This window comes from Bos indicus x Bos taurus, chromosome 5 (genome assembly GCF_003369695.1).
Source record: "Bos indicus x Bos taurus breed Angus x Brahman F1 hybrid chromosome 5, Bos_hybrid_MaternalHap_v2.0, whole genome shotgun sequence".
Taxonomy (NCBI): domain Eukaryota; kingdom Metazoa; phylum Chordata; class Mammalia; order Artiodactyla; family Bovidae; genus Bos; species Bos indicus x Bos taurus.
Window position 1 is genome coordinate 20,724,154 of NC_040080.1, and position 24,282 is coordinate 20,748,435.

General features: G+C 36.1%; 1 protein-coding gene across 2 annotated transcripts; it reads right to left on the reverse strand.

Annotated features, from left to right (window-relative positions):
- Nucleotides 1–1,203: 1,203 nt before the first annotated feature.
- LOC113892464 (killer cell lectin-like receptor subfamily I member 1) lies at nucleotides 1,204–16,267 on the reverse strand. 2 transcript variants are annotated; one of them, XM_027541321.1, is made up of 7 exons: nucleotides 15,952–16,267; nucleotides 11,628–11,900; nucleotides 8,531–8,629; nucleotides 8,312–8,380; nucleotides 2,659–2,810; nucleotides 2,206–2,309; nucleotides 1,204–1,413 (listed from the first exon to the last, which is right to left on the reverse strand). In XM_027541321.1, the coding sequence occupies exons 2-7, from the start codon at nucleotides 11,830–11,832 to the stop codon at nucleotides 1,302–1,304; spliced, it is 741 nt and encodes a 246-aa protein (XP_027397122.1). In that variant the 5' UTR covers nucleotides 11,833–11,900; nucleotides 15,952–16,267; the 3' UTR covers nucleotides 1,204–1,301. The 2 variants fall into 2 exon arrangements, with proteins under 2 accessions (XP_027397122.1, XP_027397123.1); XM_027541322.1 differs by lacking the exon at nucleotides 15,952–16,267 and adding an exon at nucleotides 14,307–15,009.
- Between the last annotated feature and the right edge of the window lie 8,015 nt (nucleotides 16,268–24,282).

Genomic DNA, 24,282 nt, shown 5'->3' on the forward strand with positions numbered 1-24,282 from the left:
GTTCAGTCCCTGGGTTGGGAAGATCCCCTGGAGAAGGGAAAGGTCACCCACTCCAGTATTCTGGTCTGGAGAATCCCTATGGACAGAGAAGCCTGGCAGGCTACAGTCCATGGGATTGCAAAGAGTCAGACAACACTGAGTGACTAAGCACAACACAGCAAATTACAATGTACAAAGGAACTCCCACAAGACTATCATTTGGCTTTTCAACAGAAACTTTGCAGGTCAAAAGATAGGAATGCTGTATGCAAATTGAATAAAGGAAGTTCAGATCAATATGATGGAGTAAAAGGACATAAAGCTCACCTACTCCTTCACAACATGTCAAAAATACTTCCACATGTGGAACAATTCTCACTGAAACCTAACTGGAAACTGGCAAAAGGACTCCTGTTTAACTGAAACTGTAAGAAAGATACACAAATAATCAAGTAGAAAGGGAAGAGAAGTGATTGGGTCAGGACTGGTGCCCCTTGGAGGGAACTCAGAGGAAAGAGAGATTATACTGATGGAGACCCACTCTTGGGATTGAATGGGTCAAGCCATGGATTGGGTGTCACAGTCTGGAGTCCTATGTGGGGGAGACAAGTACCTGTGACTGATTGTAAGACTACTAAAACAGATGGAAGGGCTGTGGGAAGCCTGGGCTTTGTTCTTAAGGAGTATGCATGAACATAAGCATACTGGTTTGCCTCCAAGACTGGACAGACAAAGGTTTATAAATCTTGCTATTTCTTGTTTTTCCATTAAACCTTACCAATGTGGTTTACCACTGTGAACCTCTACAACAATCTTAAATGTCTATTTCATGCCAGAACCCTAACTGATATAAGTAGAAGCCTTTTTTAGTTTTATATCCCTAATTTTTACAATTTTTTTAGTTCATAAAGGATGTTTGCTAACTTTATTACATAAATAATTACTAATATGAGCTCTCATAAGGAGACTACTCACTCCCAAGGAATTTATGGGTGGTAAATTTTCCTCACTTTGAGTACATTTAAAATTTGGAAATGTAACTGAAGTATTCTGCATGCAGTAAAAAAAGGTTTAACTAATAACTAATAAAATTTTATAAAAGCAGCAACATATTTTATGCTCTTTAATTAATTAGGATTCACTAACAACTTGTATTGGAGAAGGAAATGGCAATCCACTCCAGTGTTCTTGCCTGGAGAATCCCGGGGATGCCGGAGCCTGGTGGGCTGCCGTCTATGGGGTCGCACAGAGTTGGACATGACTGAAGTGACTTAGCAGCAGCAGCAGCAGCAGCAACAACTTGTATTAGCAAAATTGAGCTGCTATACAGTAAACTCACACACGTAACTTTTCCTAGATGAACAGTTAGCAGTATAAACATAATTTCCTTCAATATATGCACAACCATCTTTCTCCATTTTCAGGAATTCAAATCTGTAAAAAAATTAAAGCAATAAAATCTTCAAATGCCAATTTTATCTCAAGCTTAAAATTAACAAACAAAATGAGAAAGAATAAAAGAACAAACTAAACAAATAAAATAAGAACAAACCCCTGAAGACTGAGTCTTTAAATTTAGCAGTTAATACTAAACAGTATCTAATCCTGTTTGTTTAAATAGAATTATAAGCCAAATGACAATTTATAAGTCAAAGGAAATCAATCCTGAATATTCATTGGAAGAACTGATGCTGAAGCTGAAGCTCCAATACTTTGGCCACCTGATGTGAAGAGCTGACTCAATGGAAAAGACCCTGACGTGGGGAGAGATTAAGGGCAAGAGGAGAAGAGGGTGATAGAGGATGAGATGGTTGGATGGCAGCCCTGACCCAATGGACATGACTTTGAGTAAACCCAGGGAGTTAATGAAGGATAGGGAAGACAGTCCATGGGGTCACAGAATCGGAAATGACAGTGACTGGACAACAACAAAAGCAAATCACGAATGATAAAACTATGATAGAAATGTATAGATTTATAAACTTGCCTAAAACTATGCCCAATTTCTCCTAAGAGTCCAGTAAAGTTAACAATGTAAAGGTTCTAAAGCTGAGATTATTTAGAAAGAATTATTTTCCCCAATTAAATCCCACAGACTGATCCTCAAAAAACATAATGATTTCCTTTATCTTGGTTGCTCTTTCTGTTCCCTACACACATAACACACATACACACAAAACCACATATAATCTCAGAAAAGTTCAGTTATCAAAACACTGTACATACAGGTTTTCAATTACTGTGCTGCCATCTTCCCATAACCAGGATTCACTGGTTTCATTGATTTTGAGACCTATCCATCCTTTTACTTCAAGCATTGATAAAATTTCCTATTTGGAAAAAAATCATAAATGTGTACATATTATAATTCACTCCTTTCTGACTCAAAGATTATTGATTAAATTTCGCCCAAGGGTTTACACACATCCACTTAGTATTAATAAGATTTTTTCTCAAGATATCTCATTTATTAATGTGCTTTTTTCCTAGCATTGAATGTTCAAAAAGTGGAGTTTCTCTAATTTCTCCCTAATAAAACTGAGTCAAAGAAACAAAATATCATAGACTTTTGAGAACATCAGTTTTGCCAAATTATACCATCAATCCCTAATGTTTTCAAACCAAATACAGTCACAGTATAACAACAACAATAACAAACAAATGAAGTGTTTCCCCTACCAGCTCTCCCTTGATATCGATCTTTAGAAGGTGGGTATTTAGCTCTTCACAGGCAGCATGGCTCTCCATCCAGGTTTTGGTTTTACTCGAAAGATGATAATAACTACTTCCAAATCCAATCCAGTGAGTTGAACAATGGTCACAGGAACATTCTAGAACGTAAAAATATATTTAATGTGTACTCTGTACAATAAGTCACTACTACTAACACAATTCCCTTATCTTCCTGTTTGTTATACAGATGGATATTAGGTAGAAAGCAAAACAAGCATTTTTTGGTAACATTTCTGGGCAAATTTTAAACAAAACCATAGCTAACTTCAGCAATATGTGAACCATGAACTTCCAGATGTTCAAGGTGGTTTTAGAAAAGGGAGAGGAACCAGAGATCAAACTGCCAAATTTGAATTGATCAAATTCGATGGATCATCAAAAAAGCAAGAGAGTTCCAGAAAAACATCTATTTCTGCTTTATTGAATGTGCCAAAGCCTTTGACTGTGTGGATCACAATAAACTGTGGAAAATTCTGAAAGAGATGGGCATACCAGACCACCTGACCTGTCTCTTGAGAAACCTGTATGCAGGTCAGGAATCAACAGTTAGAACTAGGCATGAAAAACAGACTGGTTCCAAATAGGGAAAAGAGTACGTCAAGGCTGTATATTGTCACCCTGCTTATTTAACTTCTATGCAGAGTACATCATGAGAAACGCTGGGCTGGAAGAAGCACAAGCTGGAATCAAGATTGCTGGGAGAAATATCAATAACCTCAGATATGCAGATGACACCACCCTTATGGCAGAAAGTGAAGAAGAACTAAAGAGCCTCTAGATGAAAGTGAAAGTGGAGAGTGAAAAAGTTGGCTTAAAGCTCAACATTCAGAAAACTAAGATCATGGCACCTGGTTCCATCACTTGGTGGCAAATAGATGGGGAAACAGTGGAAACAGTGTCAGACTTTATTTTTGGGGGGCTCCAAAATCACTGCACATGGTGATTGCAACCGTGAAATTAAAAGACACTTACTTCTTGGAAGGAAAGTTGTGACCAACCTAGACAGCACATTAAAAAGCAGAGACATTACTTTGCCAACAAAGGTCCATCTAGTCAAGGCTATGGTTTTTCCAGTGGTCATGTATGGATGTGAGAGTTGAACTATAAAGAAAGCTGAGCACTGAAAAATTGATGCTTTTGAACTATGGTGTTGGAGACTCTTGAGAGTCCCTTGGACTGCAAGGAGATCCAACCAGTCCATCCTAAAGGAGATCAGTTCTGGGTGTTCATTGGAAGGACTGATGTTGAAGCTTAAACTCCAGTACTTTGGCCACGTGATGCAAAGAGCTGACTCATTGGAAAAGACCCTGATGCTGGGAAAGATTGAGGGCAGGAGAAGGGGACGATAGAGGATAAGATGGTTGGATGGCATCATCGACTTGATGGACATGGGTTTGGGTGAACTCCAGGAGTTGGTGATAGACAGGGAGCCCTGGTGTGCTGTGATTCATGGGATCGCAGAGTTGGACACTACTGAGCGACTGAACTGAACAATAATTAGCTCATGCTTTTAATTTTTCTACTTAAAATTTGTTATAAAATTTTATCTATAGGGAAAATGCATTTTAAGTATAACTTTTTTGATCTGATCAAAATTATGCATGCATATCGTAGTCCAGTGGCTAAGACTCTGAGCCCCTATGCAGGAGACCCAGTCTTGATCCCTGGTCAGGGAACTGGATCCCACATGTTGCAACTAAGAGTTTGCATGTGGCAACTAGAAATATCCCACATGCCACAAAGACGATGGAAAATCCCATGTGCTGCAACTAAGACCCAGCACAGTCAAATAAATAAGTGAATAAATAAATGTCATAAATAAAAAACTAATCAACATATAATCATATGAACACAAAAAGCAACTAATGAGCTATTTCACTTTTGTCAAAATTTTTGCTATTAATTTAAATATTCCTTGCCATTTCCTTCTCCAGGATATCTACCCTACCAAGGGATTGAACCTCAGTCTCTGGCATTGCAGGCAGTTTCTTTAGCAACTTATCCACCAGGGAAGCAATTTAAATACACAGAATAAAATTCAGTAAGTAATTTTTTAAAACTTATACTTCAACAATTTAATAATCATGTAACTTGTGTATTTTAATAATTTTTTATAATCATAAAAAATGTAGACTTAGAGAGGGGGAACAAGATGGTGGAGTAGGAAGACATGGAACTCATTTTCCCACAGGCACATCAAAAAAATATCTACATGTGTAACAATGCTCATGAAAAACTAACTGGAAACTGGTAGAAGGACTCCTATAAAATCAAAACAGCAGGAAACATGTAACCCTGTAGGATGGGAGAAAAAAGGCATCATTTCAGGACCTGCACCCTTGGGAAGGATCTGATATGAGGAGAAGGACCTTCACTCAAACAGCAAGCAGGGTGAGCCACAATCTGGGCATTCCAGTCCTAGGTCCTGTGCATGGGAGACAAACCCCCTCGTCTGCTGAGACAACTGCTGGGACAGATAGAAGTACTGGAGAAGCCTAGATAGACTGACTCTATGAGGGGTGTGCATGGGCTGGTTTGCCAACAATCAGGGTGGAGAGATCTTTGGGCTTGTGGCTACTGGATCAACACTCTTTTTAATCCAAAAGGGTGATCACCCCAACCCTGCTCACTCCACACCACAGCCTGGTGTGATATCTGGGACAACCAGGCCCTGGGAAAAGACTGTCTAACTCCACACAGAGAGACTGGGAGGCCTGGGGAGTGATGGGGGTGGGTGGGTAGTGGTCACTGTCAGCGTACACACAAGGTGACAGATGGGGCAGCTACGAATATAGCGGCTACAGGGGTAGCACCCCAGGAGTCTCAGTGGCTTAATGCTGAGTTTCAGGCACACAGGTATTGGGAGAGGACTTGATGTAGCCACGCAGAGACTGCCTGGAGGGGCTATGGTGTGTTTTGGGTGGGGCAGCAGCAGCCATTCTCAGCACCCACAGGAGTATACAGTGGTTCCTCTCCCAGGGAGAGCATCCCAGCTCCAATCCCTCTCTACCACATCTTAGAGGTCCATCTGGGACAGACTGGTCTCAGGAGGAGAATGCCACAGAGACCGTCCACATCTCTGTCAGCAGCACTTCTTATGGCCATGATGCCCTGACCCCCAAACCCAGCCTTCTGCACTACAGCCTTGCACTAGATCTGGGATGAACACAACAGAGGAAGGGATACAAGCCCAGGTTGCTTCTGAGCCTGGGAAATCCCATGGACAGAGGAACCTGGCAGGCTACAGTCCACAGAGTTATCATTTACACATAATAAAAAGCAGTTTTGAAATATCCAAGTTGATAAGTTTTGATAAATGAATATATTTCTGTAACTTCCTCTCCAATCAAATTTTAGAATATTTCTATTAACACAGAAGTTAATTTATGTTACTTCCCAACTAATGCTCCAACACCCCTACTTCACCCAAACAACCTTGGATCTGATTTACATCGCCACAAATTATTTTTTTTACATTTTTAAGCAGCTCTTATAAACATAATCCTTCAAGATCAATTCTTTTGCATCTTTTCCCACTCAGTATGTTTTTGAATCTTATCTATTGTGTGTATAGAGATTTCATTCCTTTTCATTACTGAGTAGTCTCTGGAGGTTTATATTTGGATTGCTTATAATTTTTAGTTATTATAAATAAAGTGTCTCTAGATATTCTTGTACATGTCTTATGTGGACATATGCCTTCATTTCTCTTTTTCAAGTGTCTAAGAGTAGGCTCGTTAAGGGCTTGTGCCAGTACAGTTAGTTCCACATCCTTACTAAAGCTTGTTACTGTCAGTCTTTTCAAATTCTAACCATATTGGTGGTTGTGTAATGGTAACTCATTGGGGTTATAATTTGCATTTCCTTAATTTCCTATTTGATCGCTTTTTATTTTCAAATTAGGCGAATGAAAGGAAAACAGAAACACAAGCAATGTGGATGGCTAATGTTTGACATTGATATGGTTTTTTTTTTTTTTCTGAGAGACAACAAAGTTTCTCAAGTCAATCACTAATTTAAATAAAAAATTAACAACTGATGTATCTACTCTCTGTTTATTGCATCTGTTGAGATTTTCTCTTTTTACTCAAAGAATTTATTTTTAATTAGACTTGAAATTAGTTCTTTTCATCTTTTTTTAATCTTAGACTTCCTCTTTCATAACTGTTTAGTCCTTTTTAATTTCTTCAGATCAGATCAGATCAGTTGCTCAGTCGTGTCCGACTCTTTGCGACCCCATGAATCACAGCACACCAGGCCTCCCTGTCCATCACCAACTCCCGGAGTTCAGTCAGACTCACATCCATCGAGTCAGTGATGCCATCCAGCCATCTCATCCTCTGTCATCCCCTTCTCCTCTTGCCCCCAATCCCTCCCAGCATCAGAGTCTTTTCCAATGAGTCAACCCTTTGCATGAGGTGGCCAAAGTACTGGAGTTTCAGCTTTAGTATCATTTCTTCCAAAGAAATGGCAGGGCTGATCTCCTTCAGAATGGACTGGTTGAATCTCCTTACAGTCCAAGGGACTCTCAAGAGTCTTCTCCAACACCACAGTTCAAAAGCATCAATTCTTCAGTGCTCAGCCTTCTTCACAGTGCAACTCTCACATCCATACATGACCACAGGAAAAACCATAGCCTTGACTAGACGAACCTTTGTTGGCAAAGTAATGTCTCTGCTTTTGAATGGGAGTGCTAAACCAAAATATTTTTATGTCATCCTCAAACCAGTGCATGATTTTTATTATTTTCCTTCTATTTCTTTCTTTATCCCCCCTGCTTGTAGGAAATGTTCATCAGGAACACTCATGAGGAATGTCTTTGGCCTCAGTGACAAAGGGACCCTACCCTTTTGGTTTTAGTGTATGGAAAAAGAGATACCTTTCTTGGCAAATGCATCTGTGCTGAGAATCTAACACTGTTCTTTAAAAAGGAAAAATTTCCGTGAAAGAAAGTCAGAGGGGAACCATCCCAACTTCCTGAAAAAATAGACTCAGAAACATTATCTCCCTCTCTCTCGCATTCTTTGTCTTTCTTTCAAGTGCTGAGTTTACTGTTAGGACTTTGAGTAAACTTGCAATAAGTGAAAAAAAAACAACAAGAATTCAAAACAATAACTGCTTTCTATATCATAGCTATATCAATGTATAAATAAAATGAATGTACTTTAATAAAATCAAAATGCTTCTAACTTCATAAATGCTAGAGGAATCATCTCCATCAGGGAAAGCTAGAAACAAAAAAAAATGTTATTGAGACATAACTCCTTTGTTTTTCATTTGTTTTCTTTTTCTTTTTGCCCTCTTCACCCATTTCTCTTGCTCCCACCTTAATATAATTTATATCCCATTTTTCTCCTAAAAATAATCAAATCACAAAAACAATACTTACCTATTATACATAGTACTTTGGGTCTTGCATTCCCCTGTGTCATCTTTCTCATCTTGCCCAATATTAATAGTTCCATGATAAAAAATTGAACATACCATAAAAGAGGATTTTTTCTATCTGATTCACTGAAGTTTTGTGGATGTTAGGAAAACAAACCTTTTAACCCTAATAATCAATATTAGAAGTGGACAAAACAGAGAGAGTACTCACCATCATTTTTGGAAGATACAGTGGGAACAGGTGATATTTTTTGGTTTGGGTCTTCTTTGTTGGAATATACTATGGAAAAAATCATGGTAATACTTAGTTCTGTTTAGAATAAAATAATTAGGACAATAAAAATTCAGTCTTGATCACAAATCATTGAAACGTATTATGTTGTTGATATATTGACTGTGCCAAGGACAGATTATTTTCTTAATTACTTACAGTTTGCAAGCAAGACACACACTGCTGTCAACAAGACCACGCACAAGGTCCCCAGGCTCCCAGTTATCACTTGCCAGGCCTTAGATCGGTGGTGTAACACTAAAGGAAACAGAAACAATGATGAAGTTTCATCAGTTCCCACAAATCATCAAATATGAAATTTAAATCCATTTTGTTTCACTCTCAGAGGGCAGTCATTCATTTTCCAATCCTTGTATGAGTTCTTTGATACCCAGATTTCCTCCTTTTTAGCTTTTTCTTGACTTCAATTCTTTCTGATCCTGTTTGAGGCCCCAGGTATGTCACCTGACTCACCAGCATCTTTGCGTATTCCTCGCCTAGTCATCTATAAATTATTGAGTCTGAGCAATTTGAAAATATACTCTCAGCTAGGAGACTTAAAAATGAAATACACCTAGAGAAAATAATGCTGTCATGCAAAAAAATTATTTTCAAAACTCTATGTGAATATTAATATTCGCTCATTAGCCAATCAATCAGTCAGGGGGGAAATAGCAAAACACATTTTTGCTCTTTGTTGAGATAAGAAATAATTATCATAAATTTTACAAAGACATACAAGTATGTTCACCAAGTTTTAATCCAGACACATGTGAACAGGAAATGCATTTATCAAAAAAAAAAAGACATTTCACTGAAAGCTGGAGGAAAGTAAGAGCTAATTATTTCTTCAAGTACGAAAGACATGGAGGAGGTCTTCCACTTGGGGTTGTTGTTTAGGCACTAAGTCCTGTCTGACTCTTTTGTGACCCTGTGGACTGTAATCCAACAGGCTCCTCTGTCCATGGGATTTCCTAAGCAACAATACTGGAGTGGGTTGCCATTTCCTGCTTCAGAGGATCTTCCTGACCCAGGGATCAAACTCGAGGAGAGTCATCAATAAATGATTTTAGATGACAGGAAATTTGATGTATCATGGAACTGAAATTATAGTCTGACTGGAATTCAGGGAGCAACGGAGAGAATGGAAGCATAGAGATAACTGTTTTTAACTTTAAGAACAATATGAAATCTTTGCAGACACCTATTTTAAAAAGATATCACCATTTGTCTTGAAACATAAGAAAAGATTGAAAAATGTGTAGAGTGGAAGATGAGAGACTTTTAGAGAGTCTGTGTCAGTAATCTTCATGAAAGCAGATAGACATCAATCCAAGAGAGAAGCAAGTTATTTGAACACGTGGTCCTTTTCAAGATTGCTTGAATGTGTCATAGATGAAAGAGTGTGAGGAGTCAAATTTCCAAGTTTAGAAATTAAACAGTGTGGTGGATAAATATTAGCATGTCTAATCTTAATTTTGGTCAACTTCTGCCCAAAGTCCCTCTTTGACTACCAAAAAAAAAAAAAAATTATCAAGCCTCAGTAAGACTCTAACTCAAGCACCAAGAAATTTCTTATTTTACAAGGAAGTTGAAACCATGAATTTCCTTACCTTGACCGCCTTCCTGAATATATGAATATTCATATATTCTACCTTACTATATGGATATTCATATATTCATACCTTATTATCTTCTTTTCAATTCAGAGGAAAAGCAATTTCTTTATGGCCCAAGTTAAAACCTATTGTATGCCCTAATTACTCCATGCCACCCAGTTTCCTTTAGAACATTTATTTTCTAAGAGAAATTTTCTCTTTTTTGCCAGCTTCTTCATCATCTCTTTCTATAAATTTTGTCACATTCATCCATGTATGGGCTCAGACCTCTCAAACTCTAATATCAGATCAGATCAGATTAGATCAGTCGCTCAGTTGTATCCGACTCTTTGCGACCCGGTGAATCGCAGCACGCCAGGCCTCCCTGTCCAGTACCAACTCCCGGAGTTCACTGGGACTCACGTCCATCGAGTCAGTGATGTCATCCAGCCATCTTATCCTCTGTCGTCCCCTTCTCCTCTTGCCCCCAATGCCTCCCAGCATCAGAGTCCTTGTTATTCATACAGGTCTTTCATTTATTATCATCATTTCTCTTATGTTGTTTTTTTCTCAATGAAAATTGTAAAAATGTTTTCTGAACTAAATTTATTCCCATAATAAATTTCTTTCAACCTCTTAACCCTTAGTTGTAGCTTATATGCTTTTCTTGGCACTCAAACAGAAATCCCAATTTTTTGGACTTTGCCAAACCCCAAATTTTTGGACTTTTCTAAGTCCAAAGAAATAATTTTCCACTTGTCATTTATTAGACATAGTTTATTTTCTCCTTCTGTCTGGACATGCATTTCATATGTATCCTTCTTGAATCTTCTTCTGCTTAAGTCATATATGTTCTTTTTCTCTAGGATAGACTTTTCACCCATATTGTCTCTGTTTGCGATCTTACCTACTAACATAAGTCTTTCCTACCCTTTTCCATCCTTTTCTGGGACATCTAGCCTTTAAAATCCAATTTCTTTATGGACATTTTCCCCTGAACTGATCAAGAGACAATTCAAATTTCATATATGATCTGCCTTTATTAGATTAAACATATTTTTCTTAATGGTGAGTAAACATTATTTTTTTAATGATGAGTAAGATGATTAACTACTCAGTCACTTAGGTTAGGAACATTATTATCATATTCTGCTAATTTTTCAGCTTTAATGCCAATATCCAATTAATCATTATTATATTTTTCTGTAATCTATCTTTCCTCTTACAAATTCTGTTAGTTTTTTTGAAGCCAAGTGGTTATTGCAGCTTCATCTTTATGGGTATCATAGGTTTGGATCAGGGCCACAGTAAAAATTCAAAAACAGTTGTGGGGCTGAGTTACATTGAATTGAATTGAAGATTAATAACAAGAATTATTTTTAAAATTATTTAAAAAATAAGCAGTAGAATTTACACAATAATTCTTACAAGTAATACAATTCTGTAGGATTATTTTAGAGGAAATGAACATAGTGAAGGATTATTTAAGAGACAAAAAATTTTATGGTAATATCTAAAATAACTAAGGAGAGTGCTGAAGATAAGTAATCAGTGTAATGAGGCAATTTTATTATACAATGGTTTTGAAAGAAGTAATTTTCTAAACCCAAGAATCAAGATCTAGCAAATAGCAAAATATAATACATATAATAATGTACCTTTTCCTTTTTTCTGTTTTCTGTGCTTAAAGTGAGAAGATCTGGGAAACTTCAGTTCCATATAGTCTACTTGCTCTTCTCTTGACTGGGCATTACTCTGATTTGTCTTGGATATTTTTTGCTGTTGAGACTTGCAAAATTTTGGTTCTGTGTAGATTACCTCTTGCTTGTTTACAATACCTTTGTTTTGCATACTCTTAAGCATTTTTTCTTTTTTTAAACTTAGACTGCTTCAGCTCAATCTGGGTATCTTTCTGTGTCTCTCTTTAATATCTATGCAGTAGAGAAAAGTGAGGGAAAAGGTTAAGTGGTGATTATATCGAATCAGACAGTGAAAAATGCATTCATTCTAAAGTACAAGTAAGCTTTTAGGTATAACATTAAAAGGGTAAAAAAGGGAGTAAGCGAGAGACTAAATCTCCCTCTCACTTTGCAGTCTTTATTCAGAAAAATAGTTTTATTCTCCTTTAATAAGATTGATAAGATACATTTCCTCTCTGAATCAGGTTTTCAAAGGAGTAGGTTTAAAGTAGATATGTTTTCCCTCCTCAACATTCTCTATGTAATGAATAAATGTCGACAATGTGTGAACTAAGGTTAAAACACAGCTATATTAACAAAGGTTTAATTACTTATATTTAATATTAAAATTTTTATTTCAAATCACATTGACATAAAGTTTACTGTATCATTGAAATAATTCATTAGGCAGTAGATTCTTGACTAATAGAGGGGGAAAAACCTATGTCTTTCATGAACTGGGTAAATTCTACATTTGCATATAACCATGTATCTCTCTGCCAGCCTAACATGATTTTTCTACTTAACTAGATCATGTTTATTTGCAAGCACACACACACACACAGAGGCAAACAAACAAGCCATCTAAAATTAAGAAACAATACCAATGAATTGCCAAAAAGGGACAAAAGAAATTAAAAGGTCATGCATAAAATTCTAAAAATTTATTGTCTCGTTAATAAAGAAAGAAATGCAAATGAAAATAATAGAGCACATTTCAGCTGTGAGAACACTAAATAATTAATACTTTGTTGAATTGGCACATGATTGTGAGTACAAAATATCAATATTTATGAAAGCATAAAATAAGTAGAATTTTAACCAGCAATTCTAGCTTGAGCAATGTATCTTACAAAATACTTTTTAAATATTCAAAAATATGCAGAACCTATCTTTTGTTTTTATTTACTAAGAGCTAAATTGGAAAAAAAAAGAACAAAAAGTTATCAACAGAATTCACAATTAAGGAAGGTGTTAAAGCTATGGTACATTTATACCCTAGTATACTATTGTTTAATGTAACAGATATTATTTTTATATATTATTATATTGTATAATGGAATATATATTATTAAAGCAAAATAATAGATTTCTAACAGGCTGTATTTTCAGTGGTTACTTGTAGGTAGAGTTTTGGCATGCGTTGCTCTCTATTTCATTGAAAATAAAAGAATGTATGATACAAGCTATTTTTTTTTTGTTTATTATTTGTTTAACGGTTTTTTTAAAATTTTGACTATTTAGAAGTATTGAGTAACAAACAATTTTATTCATAAAGCCTTTTCCATATCCTATATTTATCCTTCTATAAATTTACTAACAGTAAATTTTGAAAAAACTAGGATAAACTAATTTTCAAATTAAAAATTTTTCTCACCTCCTCAAATTGTTTTCTGAAAGTTTTGACCAATTCATTTAGCACCAGCAAAAAATTGATATTTAAGAGTATATTGGCATTGTAAGAATGTTGTTGTTTAAATGTTTAGAACAATTAAACTCCCTTTTTCTTTGTCCCAAAAAAGAAAGAAAAATGACTATTGTTTTTGAGAGTTGATAATTAAATAAACATGATCCAGGAAATGCTAAAAGTGATAGAATCAGATGGAATATTAGTTCAAATTGAAGCAATACATAGATTGCTAATTTCACAATATATACTTGAACAAATTTCAGATAAATCAAAATGTTAAATGCAAACCATGAGATGATAAAATTAATAAAACATTCAAAGAAAGTATAAGTAAATAGTTATAAGTTTCTAATCACACATAGACAAGAAAGAGAGTTAGGTTGAATTATAAAAACATCATTTTATTGCTAATGCAAAGACCTTTTGTCAATAATAACCACATGAAAAGGCTTTTTCTTCATCACTAAACAAAGAAATACAGACTAACATATTAATAATATAGATGTTAACCTACAGAATCAATAAATCAAATTCAACCACACAGAGTTGGACAATGTGCAGGAAAACAGACATTCATTTACACAGACTTATGGTTAATTTAAATCTTTCCCTTCTGGAAAATAGTTAGTATGTATGGAAACCAAATAATGAAAACATCAACTGATCCAACATTTTAAAATAATGAGAAAAATATGGGTTATTTAATAAAAGAGGCTAAACAATTGGAGAAAAGAACAACAAGAAAATTCCAAGACGAAGAATCAAAAAATACAAAAGATAGCTGCATTCATTCTTCATACCATTGTTTACAAAATGAGCACGCAATGTAATTTTACAGAAATGATTTTTTTCCTAAACTGCAGTACATTATGAATTGATTGTTGATATTAATGTCAAAAATTACATACAATTACATACATACAATAACTTCTTGAGAGAAGGAAATAAACAGAAACAATAATACTCACCAACTTGAAGAATAAATTTAAAAAGAAACTTTGTAGGAAAATCAAAGATACTAAACAATATAAAGATACTAAACAATATAAAATCGCTGTATGCTGAAAATAAAGTTATACAGAGGATAATGTGGTGTAAGAACCTTCAGGGAAGATTCTTGGTTGAAAAATAATCTAATAATGACATAATCATTTGTTATTCAAAGCATGTGTGAAAAACTACAAAGGAAGTTTTCATGAAACTACTCATTTGTAGTTTACCTCCCCCATAAAATACCAATCAGGAAATAAAAAATACCTTTGGTATTTCAAAAACCATTTCATAAATTACAAATTTTCAGTTTAAAATGTATAAGGAAAATATTACATTTAATGACCGCTTAATAAGAGTATTTTAATATCAAGCCTGAGGACTTAAAGGAAAAGAAAACTGGACCAATTACATATTGTATTAGAGATTATATGAAATAAGAGTACCATGGGATACATGGAAAAGTATGTAGTTATGACAATAGAAATTATTTTTAGGCTTTACTGGTTAAATTATAATAGATAATTCTTGCTTATTAGTTGGTACCCAGAGAATGAAGTTTATTTTTATATTGTGTTTATTATAGCATACAATACAGTTTATCAGCTTAATATCAGCTTCCCTGATGGCTCAGTTGATAAAGAATCAGCCTTCAATGCAGGAGATCCCAGTTGGATTTCTCGGTGGGGAAGATCCTCTGGAGAAGGGATAGGCTACCCACTTCAGTGCTCTTAGGTTTCCCTTGCGGCTCAGCTGGTAAAGAATCCACCTGCAAAGCGGGAGACCTGGATTCAATCCCTGGGTTGGGAAGATACCCTGGAGAAGGGCATGGCAACCCACTTCACTATTCTGGCCTGGAGAATTCCATGGACTCTATAGTCCATGAAGTCCTAAAAAGTTAGGCATGACTGAGCGACTTTCACTTTCATAATATAGTTTAATATAGTCATGTGTGTGTTTGTGGGTGTTAGTTGCTCAGTCATGTCTGACTCTTTGTGACCCCATGGATTGTAGCCTGTCAGACTCCTCTGTCCATGGGATTATCCAGGCAAGAATACTGGAATGGTTAGCCATTCCCTTCTACAGGGGATCTTCTAAACCCAGGAATCAAACCTGGGTCTCGCGAATTGCAGGCAGATTCTTTAATGTCTGAGCCACTTGGAAAGCTTGGTGTGTTATAATAAATACATATAATTTGAAAGACTTCCATGATCAGCAGCTTATGGGTAAAAAAGGAAACATTTTAATATAAATTTCCATATGTGTCTCTTGTTAGTTTGTGCCTGATGATTGAGAACCACAGTACAGACACCATCTTTTTCAAGTCTCTTCCACTTATTTATGACTCTAACATTCATTTTCCCTCATCATGGCTTATGTGCTCCCAGGTATCCTCATTATTGACCAGGCTAATGAATCACAGTATTCTGATCCACTAATGTCCATATGAACCATCCTCTTATATCCCGATTACACAATTTCTCTGTCTCCTCATCTACAGTAACTTCCTCATTCTGCCACAGCCAAGCCCCGCTATGGGAACACCTTGGTCTTTGAATATCTTTAAGTATTTCATCTAAAAAAGTGTCATATAAACTTAGCACCCTCCACAAACACTCTTACCTTTCAAGATTGCTCATTTATCTCTCTCCAACATGAAAATGCTCTGATCTCATTGATGTCTGCAGCCCATTTGACCTCATTCCACTCTATCAGTATACTTCTTTCTTCACCTTCTTTCTTATCAACCTTGATTCTCTTCTGCCAATCACTAACTTCCTTGAACATTTTCTGGTCCCACTTGTTCAGTAAAATCACCCTATGTATGAGATAAATTATCTGTTCCTCTCTGTCAACACCTGAGAAGCCAAGTCCTTTTTAGAAGAGATCAGATTTACTGCAATATAAATTCACAGTCACCAACAAGAAATTGCTTTAATTCTGCTAGGAATCCTGTTGCTTTCTTCAAGTCATCATTCTTTCACATTATCTGAAACTAATTTTATCACACATTCTCCATTCTTAACAAATTTCTCTTCCACACCCTCTTTGTTCTCAGAAGATGACCTATATCACAGAAAAAGAAAAACTAACAGATTACCTTATCTTTCTCCGTGTATATGCATGCATCTTATCTTCTTTCCTGTTCAACAGAGGTGATTTCTTTCCTCTTAAATAAAGCCAATTTCAACTATATTTGAATCTACCTCTCCACTGACCAAGAATCACACACTATTTATCACTCTGCTTTCTTCTTGAATATTCAGTATCTTCTTAGTACTATCCTTCACATCAGTTTAAAATTACACACAATTTTCATCATCATTAGACCTCAATCCCAATAAAAAGTACTATCTTTGCTCTCTATCACTCTTAGAAATATTCTCAAAGTGCCATTGAGTTTCATCACTATTTATTATATTTTATTCTCATTTCTCAAGCCATTGCATTCTAACTCCTACCTAATGACTCCTCGGCATCAGCACACTGTTAGATCATAAGTGATCTCTGCTTCACTAAATGGATCCTTTATTTCTCTTTTAGTTGAACTTTTAATAGAATTCAATCCCATTCACCACTTCTTTCTTCTTAACCATTTCTTCTTTATATTTTCTTGGTCTCTTCATCCACAGTCCTTGTCTCAATTACTACTTAAATCATGTGTTTACACATGTGCACATGCTGAGATTTCTTCTTTAGGTTTCAGTTCACTTATTCTTTGTCAGTTAGCATCTCCTCAAATGTCCTAAATAGTAACAACTAAAACTCCACACCTCAAAAATGAAACAAAGTAAACAATATCATCATCCCACATATGTTCTTATGTTAGTGAAGGTCACCATTTTTCAACTTGTTGAAAGAGTAAGGAATCTGGAATTCCCCCAATTTACTGTTTGTTTATCTAGATCAGTTACAAGATTTGACCTATTTTAAATAAGAAATTATTCTCAAATTGCCTGCCTCTGCTATGGCCTAGTCTTTGAAAGTGTTATACACTTTCTTCTATCGTTTTGCTCTTGCCGCATCATTCCTCTTTAATTAAATGAACCATTTTTCTTAACATCACTGGGTCTTCACACATCCTAATATTCTTGCCTAAATCGTTCTTTGTCCTTTTCTTTACCTAACTGACTGAAACAATTCAGTTTGTAAAATACTTGTTCCAATCTATACTCCCTTAGAGCTCTTCAGGGAACTCCGACACTAAGTCAGTTACCTGTATGTTATTTCTCATAGTACCAGGTTGATAATTTACCTTTTTTTGAGGTAATAATCAATACTGAAAGCTAAAAATAATTTCTGTAGTTATTTGACTGATATATATTTTCTCCAACAATTTTAATTTCCCCAAGGATATGTCCATTACCATTTATCATTTTAGGTCCTGACATAGTAGAAACCAGACATGTTACTTAAATGGGTGAATCAGAAAATAAATAATAGAACACTCCATAAATTGTGCTTAAACAACTAGATATTACATCTTGGAAAATTAAACTTAGCTCCCTATATTAGGCAAATGAAATGCTAAACAGGAGTGTATGTATAACGGGATAAAGGGCTTCTCAGGTTGCACTGGCAGTAAAGAACCTGCCTACCTAGGCAGGAGACCTAAGAGATGCAGGTTTGATCCCTGGGTCAGGCAGATCCCCTGGAGGAGGGAATGGCAACCCACTCCAGTACTCTTGCCTGGAAAATCCCATGGTTTTCTATAGTCCATAGGGTCTCCAAGAGTCGGACACAACTGAAGTGGCTCAGCATGTGCACACATAAGGGAATAAAACACAGAAAATGTATTTTTAATCTTTGAGAAAGGCAAAAAAAAAAAAAAATGAAGACAAATTTTTTAAATGACGTGCTCGTCCAAAAAAAAGGGAAAAACAAAATATTTTAATTTATATAAAACTTTTTATTAAATATGAAAAATATATAACCTATATATATTACATAATGTTGTTGTTGTTGTGTTACCAAGTCATGTCTGACTCTTTTGTCACCCTCTGGACTGTAGCCTAACTGGCTCCTCTGTCCATGGGATTTCCCAGGGAAGCATTCTAGAGTGGGCTGCCATTTCCTTCCACATGGGATTTTCCCAACTCAGGGGTCAAACTCATGTTTCATACATTACAGGATGATTCTTTACCTCTGAGCTACCTGGGAAATCCATATTGTATAACATATATATATATATTTAAATATATCGTGATGAAGTCTGATAAAAATACAATATCTTCTTAAAATAGCTAATTAGAAGTTTCTCTTACCACAGGCAATACCACAGACAATATCAATTCAGTTTTGAAGCAATGTTTGCTATTTTTTGACAAAAACTTGATTTAGTTCTTAGGCATGCATGCGTGCTCAGTTGCTTTAGTCGTGTCCGACTCTATGAGACCCTATGGAGTGTAGCTTGCCAGGGTCCTCTATCCATGAGATTTTCCAGACAAGAATGCTGGAGTGGGTTGCTGTGCCCTCCTCCAGGGGATCTTCCCAAACTAGGGACAGTCTTCAGATAATGATGTGAAAATCTTTTTGACTACAGCCTGGCATCTTTTCTGTTCAGAAGATCTGCTGTTAAGTATAAAAGATACACCTGTGTTTCTTCTTATTTCCTATGCCTACCTCAAAACAGGGTATAAGTTAGAACCTTTGTGAAATACATCAGTATAAACCAAATTAACTAAATTGATCAATTTTCAAATTCTTTTCATATATAAGTGGCTCTCTGTATCTATGAGTTCCACATCCATAAATTCAACCAACCACTGATGGAAAGTATTTGAAAAACAAAATTTCAGAAAGTTCAAAAAAAGCAAAACTTGAATGTACAGCAAACTGGCAACTATTTATAAAGTGCTTACATTGTACTTCCCTTGTGGCTCAGATGGTAAACAATCTGCCTGCAATGCGAGAGACCCGGATTCAATCCCTGGGTTGGGAAGATTCCCTGGAGAAGGTAATAGCTACCCACTCTGGTATTCTTGCCTGAAGAATTCCATGGACAGCGAAGCCTGGTAAGCTTCAGTCCATGGAGTCGCAAAGAGTGGGACATGAATGAGTGACTAACACTTTCACTTTCCACATTGTACTTAAACTATTTACACGGCATGTGCATTGAATCAGATATCATAAGTAATATAGAAATGATTTAAAGTATATGTAGGATGTGCTGAGATTATATGCAAATGCCACACAATTTTATATAAAGGGCTTGGGCATCAGCAGAATTTGGTATCCAAAGGATCCCTGGAACCAATTCTCCAGGGATGCCGAGGGACAACTGTATGCCCCAATTTAAACCTGCTAAAATAGTATTTCTTGAGGAAAAATAGCAAACAGAAAATTCCTAACAAAAGCTACTTGCAATCTGAGCATTTAGATTAGTAAAATATTTATTTTTAATGGGTTTCACTAGTGACTTGGTGGTAAATAATCTTCCTGCCAATGTAGGAGTCTAGGGTTCCATCCCTGGGTTGGGTATATTCTCTGGAAAAGGAAATGGCAACCCACTCCAGTATTCTTGTCTGGAGAATCTCATGGATAGAGGAGCCTGGCAGGCAGTCCATGGGGTCACAAAAAACAGTCAGAGACGACTTAGTGACTAAACAACAATGCAATATTTATTTTCAGGTCTAAAAATTCTTAGCCCTGTAACAAAATGTATTTTAATAATGAATATTTTCTTTTTCAATAAGCATCTCTAAGTAAATAAATTTCCAGTAATAAGATTTTCTCCAAATGATAAATCAATAGAGCTGATTTTCATTAATTAAATCTCCAATCTTACTGGGTTCTAACATAGTAAATAAAAGGCATGCAAAAATTTGCTCTATATTATGAGTGAATAGAACACTTTGCAATTTTATTTGGAACTTATACTAGCATATACTATTCTTTTACATTTTTGAACTTTATTATTAATCTTTGAAAATTCTAAACTTTTCCCAAACTTCCCAAGTTCACACATGCCTATGATCTGAAATGCCAGTGTCTACAGTAGTGGATCAGAGGTTTTTTTCTAAAATATAGCTAGATTTTAAACCACATATTTTTAAAACTTTGCTAGCCCAAACTTTCAGGAATATAGTCTTGTATTTTCTATTTTTCTATTTTCTATTTCTTTCTCAGTGAATCTGTAGTTGATTTTGTACTTCAAAGACCTTCACTTATCTAAGGCAACAGGGAATTTGACAAATCTGTTTTCAAAAAATTGGAATCAAAACAAAGATCTAAACATTAGACACAGAATTAAATACAAATATTCAGTAAAATAAGTAAGCAGCTTTTTTATATACTAATATTCCATAAATTTTATCCTTGTGTGTAAATTTCAAGTTTATAAAATATAATTCTTTGGTCTATACTAGTTAAAAACACAAATACTTTTAAAATACATCACTTTCAACCAGAAAAAAAAAGGGCAGGTGATCTTCTCTGTATGGACTAACAGACCTTAATATACACATACTGTTTACAATGTTTAATAAAACAATTACAGTCTTAAAGAAGCCATTCCTTGGTGGAATAAGATTTTCAATATTTGCAAGATTCATAAAGTCACTTTTAGTCATTAACTTGTTGATGTATCTAATTGTAATACCAAATTTTACATTTGGTAACTCATAATACCAAATTTTACATTTGTGCATGTGAATATAATCCATTAATTCAGGGGTATTAATATAATTTCTAGTATTAATAAAAAGGTAACTGAATTTTGATACAATCCATATTAATATAATTCCTATGCTTTAAATTTGCCTTCACATGTGTATAAATGGACAGGTTTTGTATGCTTTTAAGTATGAAAGCATAGTCTCTTTTCTAGAGTATCTGTGAATATCTTAAGACCAGTCTCACTTTCTCTACTTAGTGTCTTCTTCACTTTATTCCCCGGAAAACGTCCTTATTTGACCCACTTTGTAGTATTTCCTTTGCTAAGATATGTTAACATGTTTACAGGGAAAAGGCCACTGTTTCAGCCACATAGCGAACATCACCTCCACCCATGTTGACCTCACAGGCTGAGTGCCATCTCCCCTGGAAGCCACAGCGTCCACCACAGCCTTGGCCGAGCTAGAGCTTCCTGTGCAGCTACCGGGGTGAGCAGAGTCGCCTGCTGCACACTTCACCCACTCACACGCAGTCATCTTTCTGTGTTCTGTTACCAGTTTTTATGTGCATTTAATTCTATTGGTCGTATCTCACTTGTACATTCTTCTTGAGTTTAGGAGTTACACCACCTCTTATTTCAACTTTTCATAACATCTAAGAGCGAACCAATATTTTTTTTGGTGTGGTGTTACTTGATAAAGCATATGAAAAACATTAACAGAAAATAGTGTATCTTTGAACTTGTCCTGTCTTATCTGAAATATACTTAATCCTCTTTCATTTGTTTAATATTAAGTATTACAGACACACAAATTTCCACACATACTACATTTTTGTCAGGGCTATTTTATATACTATTAACACACCCCAGGTTTCCCTTACCCTTCTTTCTACCCTGCCTTGTAATGTTTTTTTTTTTTTCCTATCCCTTGATAACATCAGTAAGCAATTTTTGTACAGAAATTACAGTCCTGTCAATCTATTATGCATTTTATTGATAAAGAGTAATTATACTGTGGAAAAGGCATTTTATAATAGTAAGGATGGAGAAACACCTTTAACCAAGAAAATGAGAACATTTAGATTATTAAGTTGACTCTCAAAGCAAAAATATAATGATATCTGGATGACCCAAGGCCTTTCTTGACTTCTTTATTTAAATATCCAATTCTTTGACTGCAAAATACCCTTCACTGCTTTATTTTGCTTATTAGCATTCATGATCACTTATTACATATGATTTATTACTTCACTGTCTTTGTCATTTTTCCACTTTAATGTCAGTCCATGTGGACAGTGACTTTTCTTTGTTTTGTCCATTTATGTAGCCTCAGACCCTCGAAGAGTGACGGACATAAGGAGATGCTCAATAAATATTTGTTGCTGTGCTGTGCTAAGTTGCTTCAGTCATGTCTGACTCTTTGCAACCCTACAGACTGTAGTAAATCAAAGAATAAAAACCATAATCTTCAAGCTTATCTGTATCTTAAATTTGGTTAAGACTGCAAGAAAGAGTACACTGGGTGCCGTCTGTTTGGACATTTGCACCTGTATAGTATCTCCAGTACAGCTCCTATTAATACTTCATTAAAATGGCTGTAGAGAAATTAGGAAAATGTAGAGAAGTAGTTCCTAATACAAGGCTTCCCTGATGGTTCAGCGGTAAAGAATCCACTTGACAATGCAGGAAGATATGGGTTTGATCCTTAGGTTGGGAAGATCCCCAGGAAAAGGAAATGGTGATCAACTGCTGTGCTCTTGCCCGGAAAATCCCATGGATAGAGGAGCCTGGTAGGCTACAGTCTATGGGGCCATAAAGAGTTGGACATGACTTAGCAGCTAAACAACAGTTACTAATACCGACAGCCAGTGCTGCCTTCTTCTATCTGGGTTTCCCTGATAGCCCTTCCAGGGTTTCCCTGAGTTGGTACAGAATCTGCCTGCAATATGGGAGACCCCAGTTCGATTCGTGAGTGGGGAAGATCCCCTGGAGAAGGGGCAAGCTACCCACTCCAGTATTCTTGGGATTCCCCTATGGCTCAGCTCATAAAGAATCCACCTGCAATGCTGGAGACCTGGGTTCAATCCCTGGGTTGGGAAGATCCCCTGGAAAATGAAAAGGCTACCCAAGCCAATATTCTGACCTAGAGAATTCCATGGACTATATAGTTCATGGGGTTGCAAAGAGTCAGACACGACTGAGCACCTTAAACTTTTATTTCCATCTGCCAAACACTCATCTCCTAGAGTGAGATTGTCACATAAGAGGAACATGTCATGCATTCACTGCCAGCATCAGAGCTGTGGTCAGAGAATTTGCTCAGGAAGAGTAACAGGCCATAATGTAGAATTCCAAATTCATCCTCCCAAGAGTGGAAGACTGTGGGAGATAGTGTATAAACAGCCCTCAAAGACGTTCACATCCTCATCCCTGAACCTGTGAATATGTTACCTTGTATGTCATGTCCCTGGTGACTCAGATGGTAAAGAATCCGCCTTCAATGGCGAGACCCAGGTTTGAACCCTGGGTCAGAAAGATAGTCTGGAGAAGGGAATGGCTATGTATTCCAAAATATTTGCCAGAGGAGCCTGGTGGGCTACAGTCCATGAGGTCACAAGAGTCAGACATGAATGAGTGACTAATTTATGTCATATTCCCAATGAGGTATTTAATTGTTTAAACCTATTTTATGTGCAGGCTGTATATTGTCACCCTGCTTATTTAACTTATATGCAGAGTACATCATGAGAAACACTGGGCTGGAAGAAGCACAAGCAGGAATCAAGATTGCCGGGAGAAATATCAATAACCTCACATATGCAGATTACACCACCCTTATGGCAGAAAGTGAAGAGGAACTAAAAAGCCTCTTGATGAAGGTGAAAGAGGAGAGTGAAAAAGTTGGCTTAAAGCTCAACATTCAAAAAACTACGACCATGGCATCTGGTCCCATCACTTCATGGGAAATAGATGGAGAAACAGTGGAAACAGTGTCAGGCTTTATTTTTCTGGGCTCCAAAATCACTGCAGATGGTGACTGCAGCAAGGAAATTAAAAGATGCTTACTCCTTGGAAGGAAAGTTATGACCAACCTAGATAGCATATTTAAAAGCAGAGAAATTACTTTGCCAACAAAGGTCCATCTAGTCAAGGCTATGGTTTTTCCAGTAGTCATGTATGGATGTGAGAGTTGGACTGTGAAGAAAGCTGAGCACTGAAGAATTGATGCTTTTGAACTGTGGTATTGAAGAAGACTCTTGAGAGTCCCTTGGACTGCAAGGAATTCCAACCAGTCCATCCTAAAGGAGATCAGTCCTGGGTGTTCATTGGAAGGACTG

Coding starts and splice junctions, on each gene's coding strand:
- LOC113892464 (XM_027541321.1), bottom strand. CDS start 11,832: ATGCTTAAGAGTATGCAAAACAAAGGTATTGTAAACAAGCAAGAGGTA. Junction 2,811..8,311: donor TGTATCTTCCAAAAATGATG/GTGAGTACTCTC, acceptor TTTACGTTCTAG/AATGTTCCTGTGACCATTGT. Junction 1,414..2,205: donor AGCACAGTAATTGAAAACCT/GTATGTACAGTG, acceptor ATTTTTTTACAG/ATTTGAATTCCTGAAAATGG.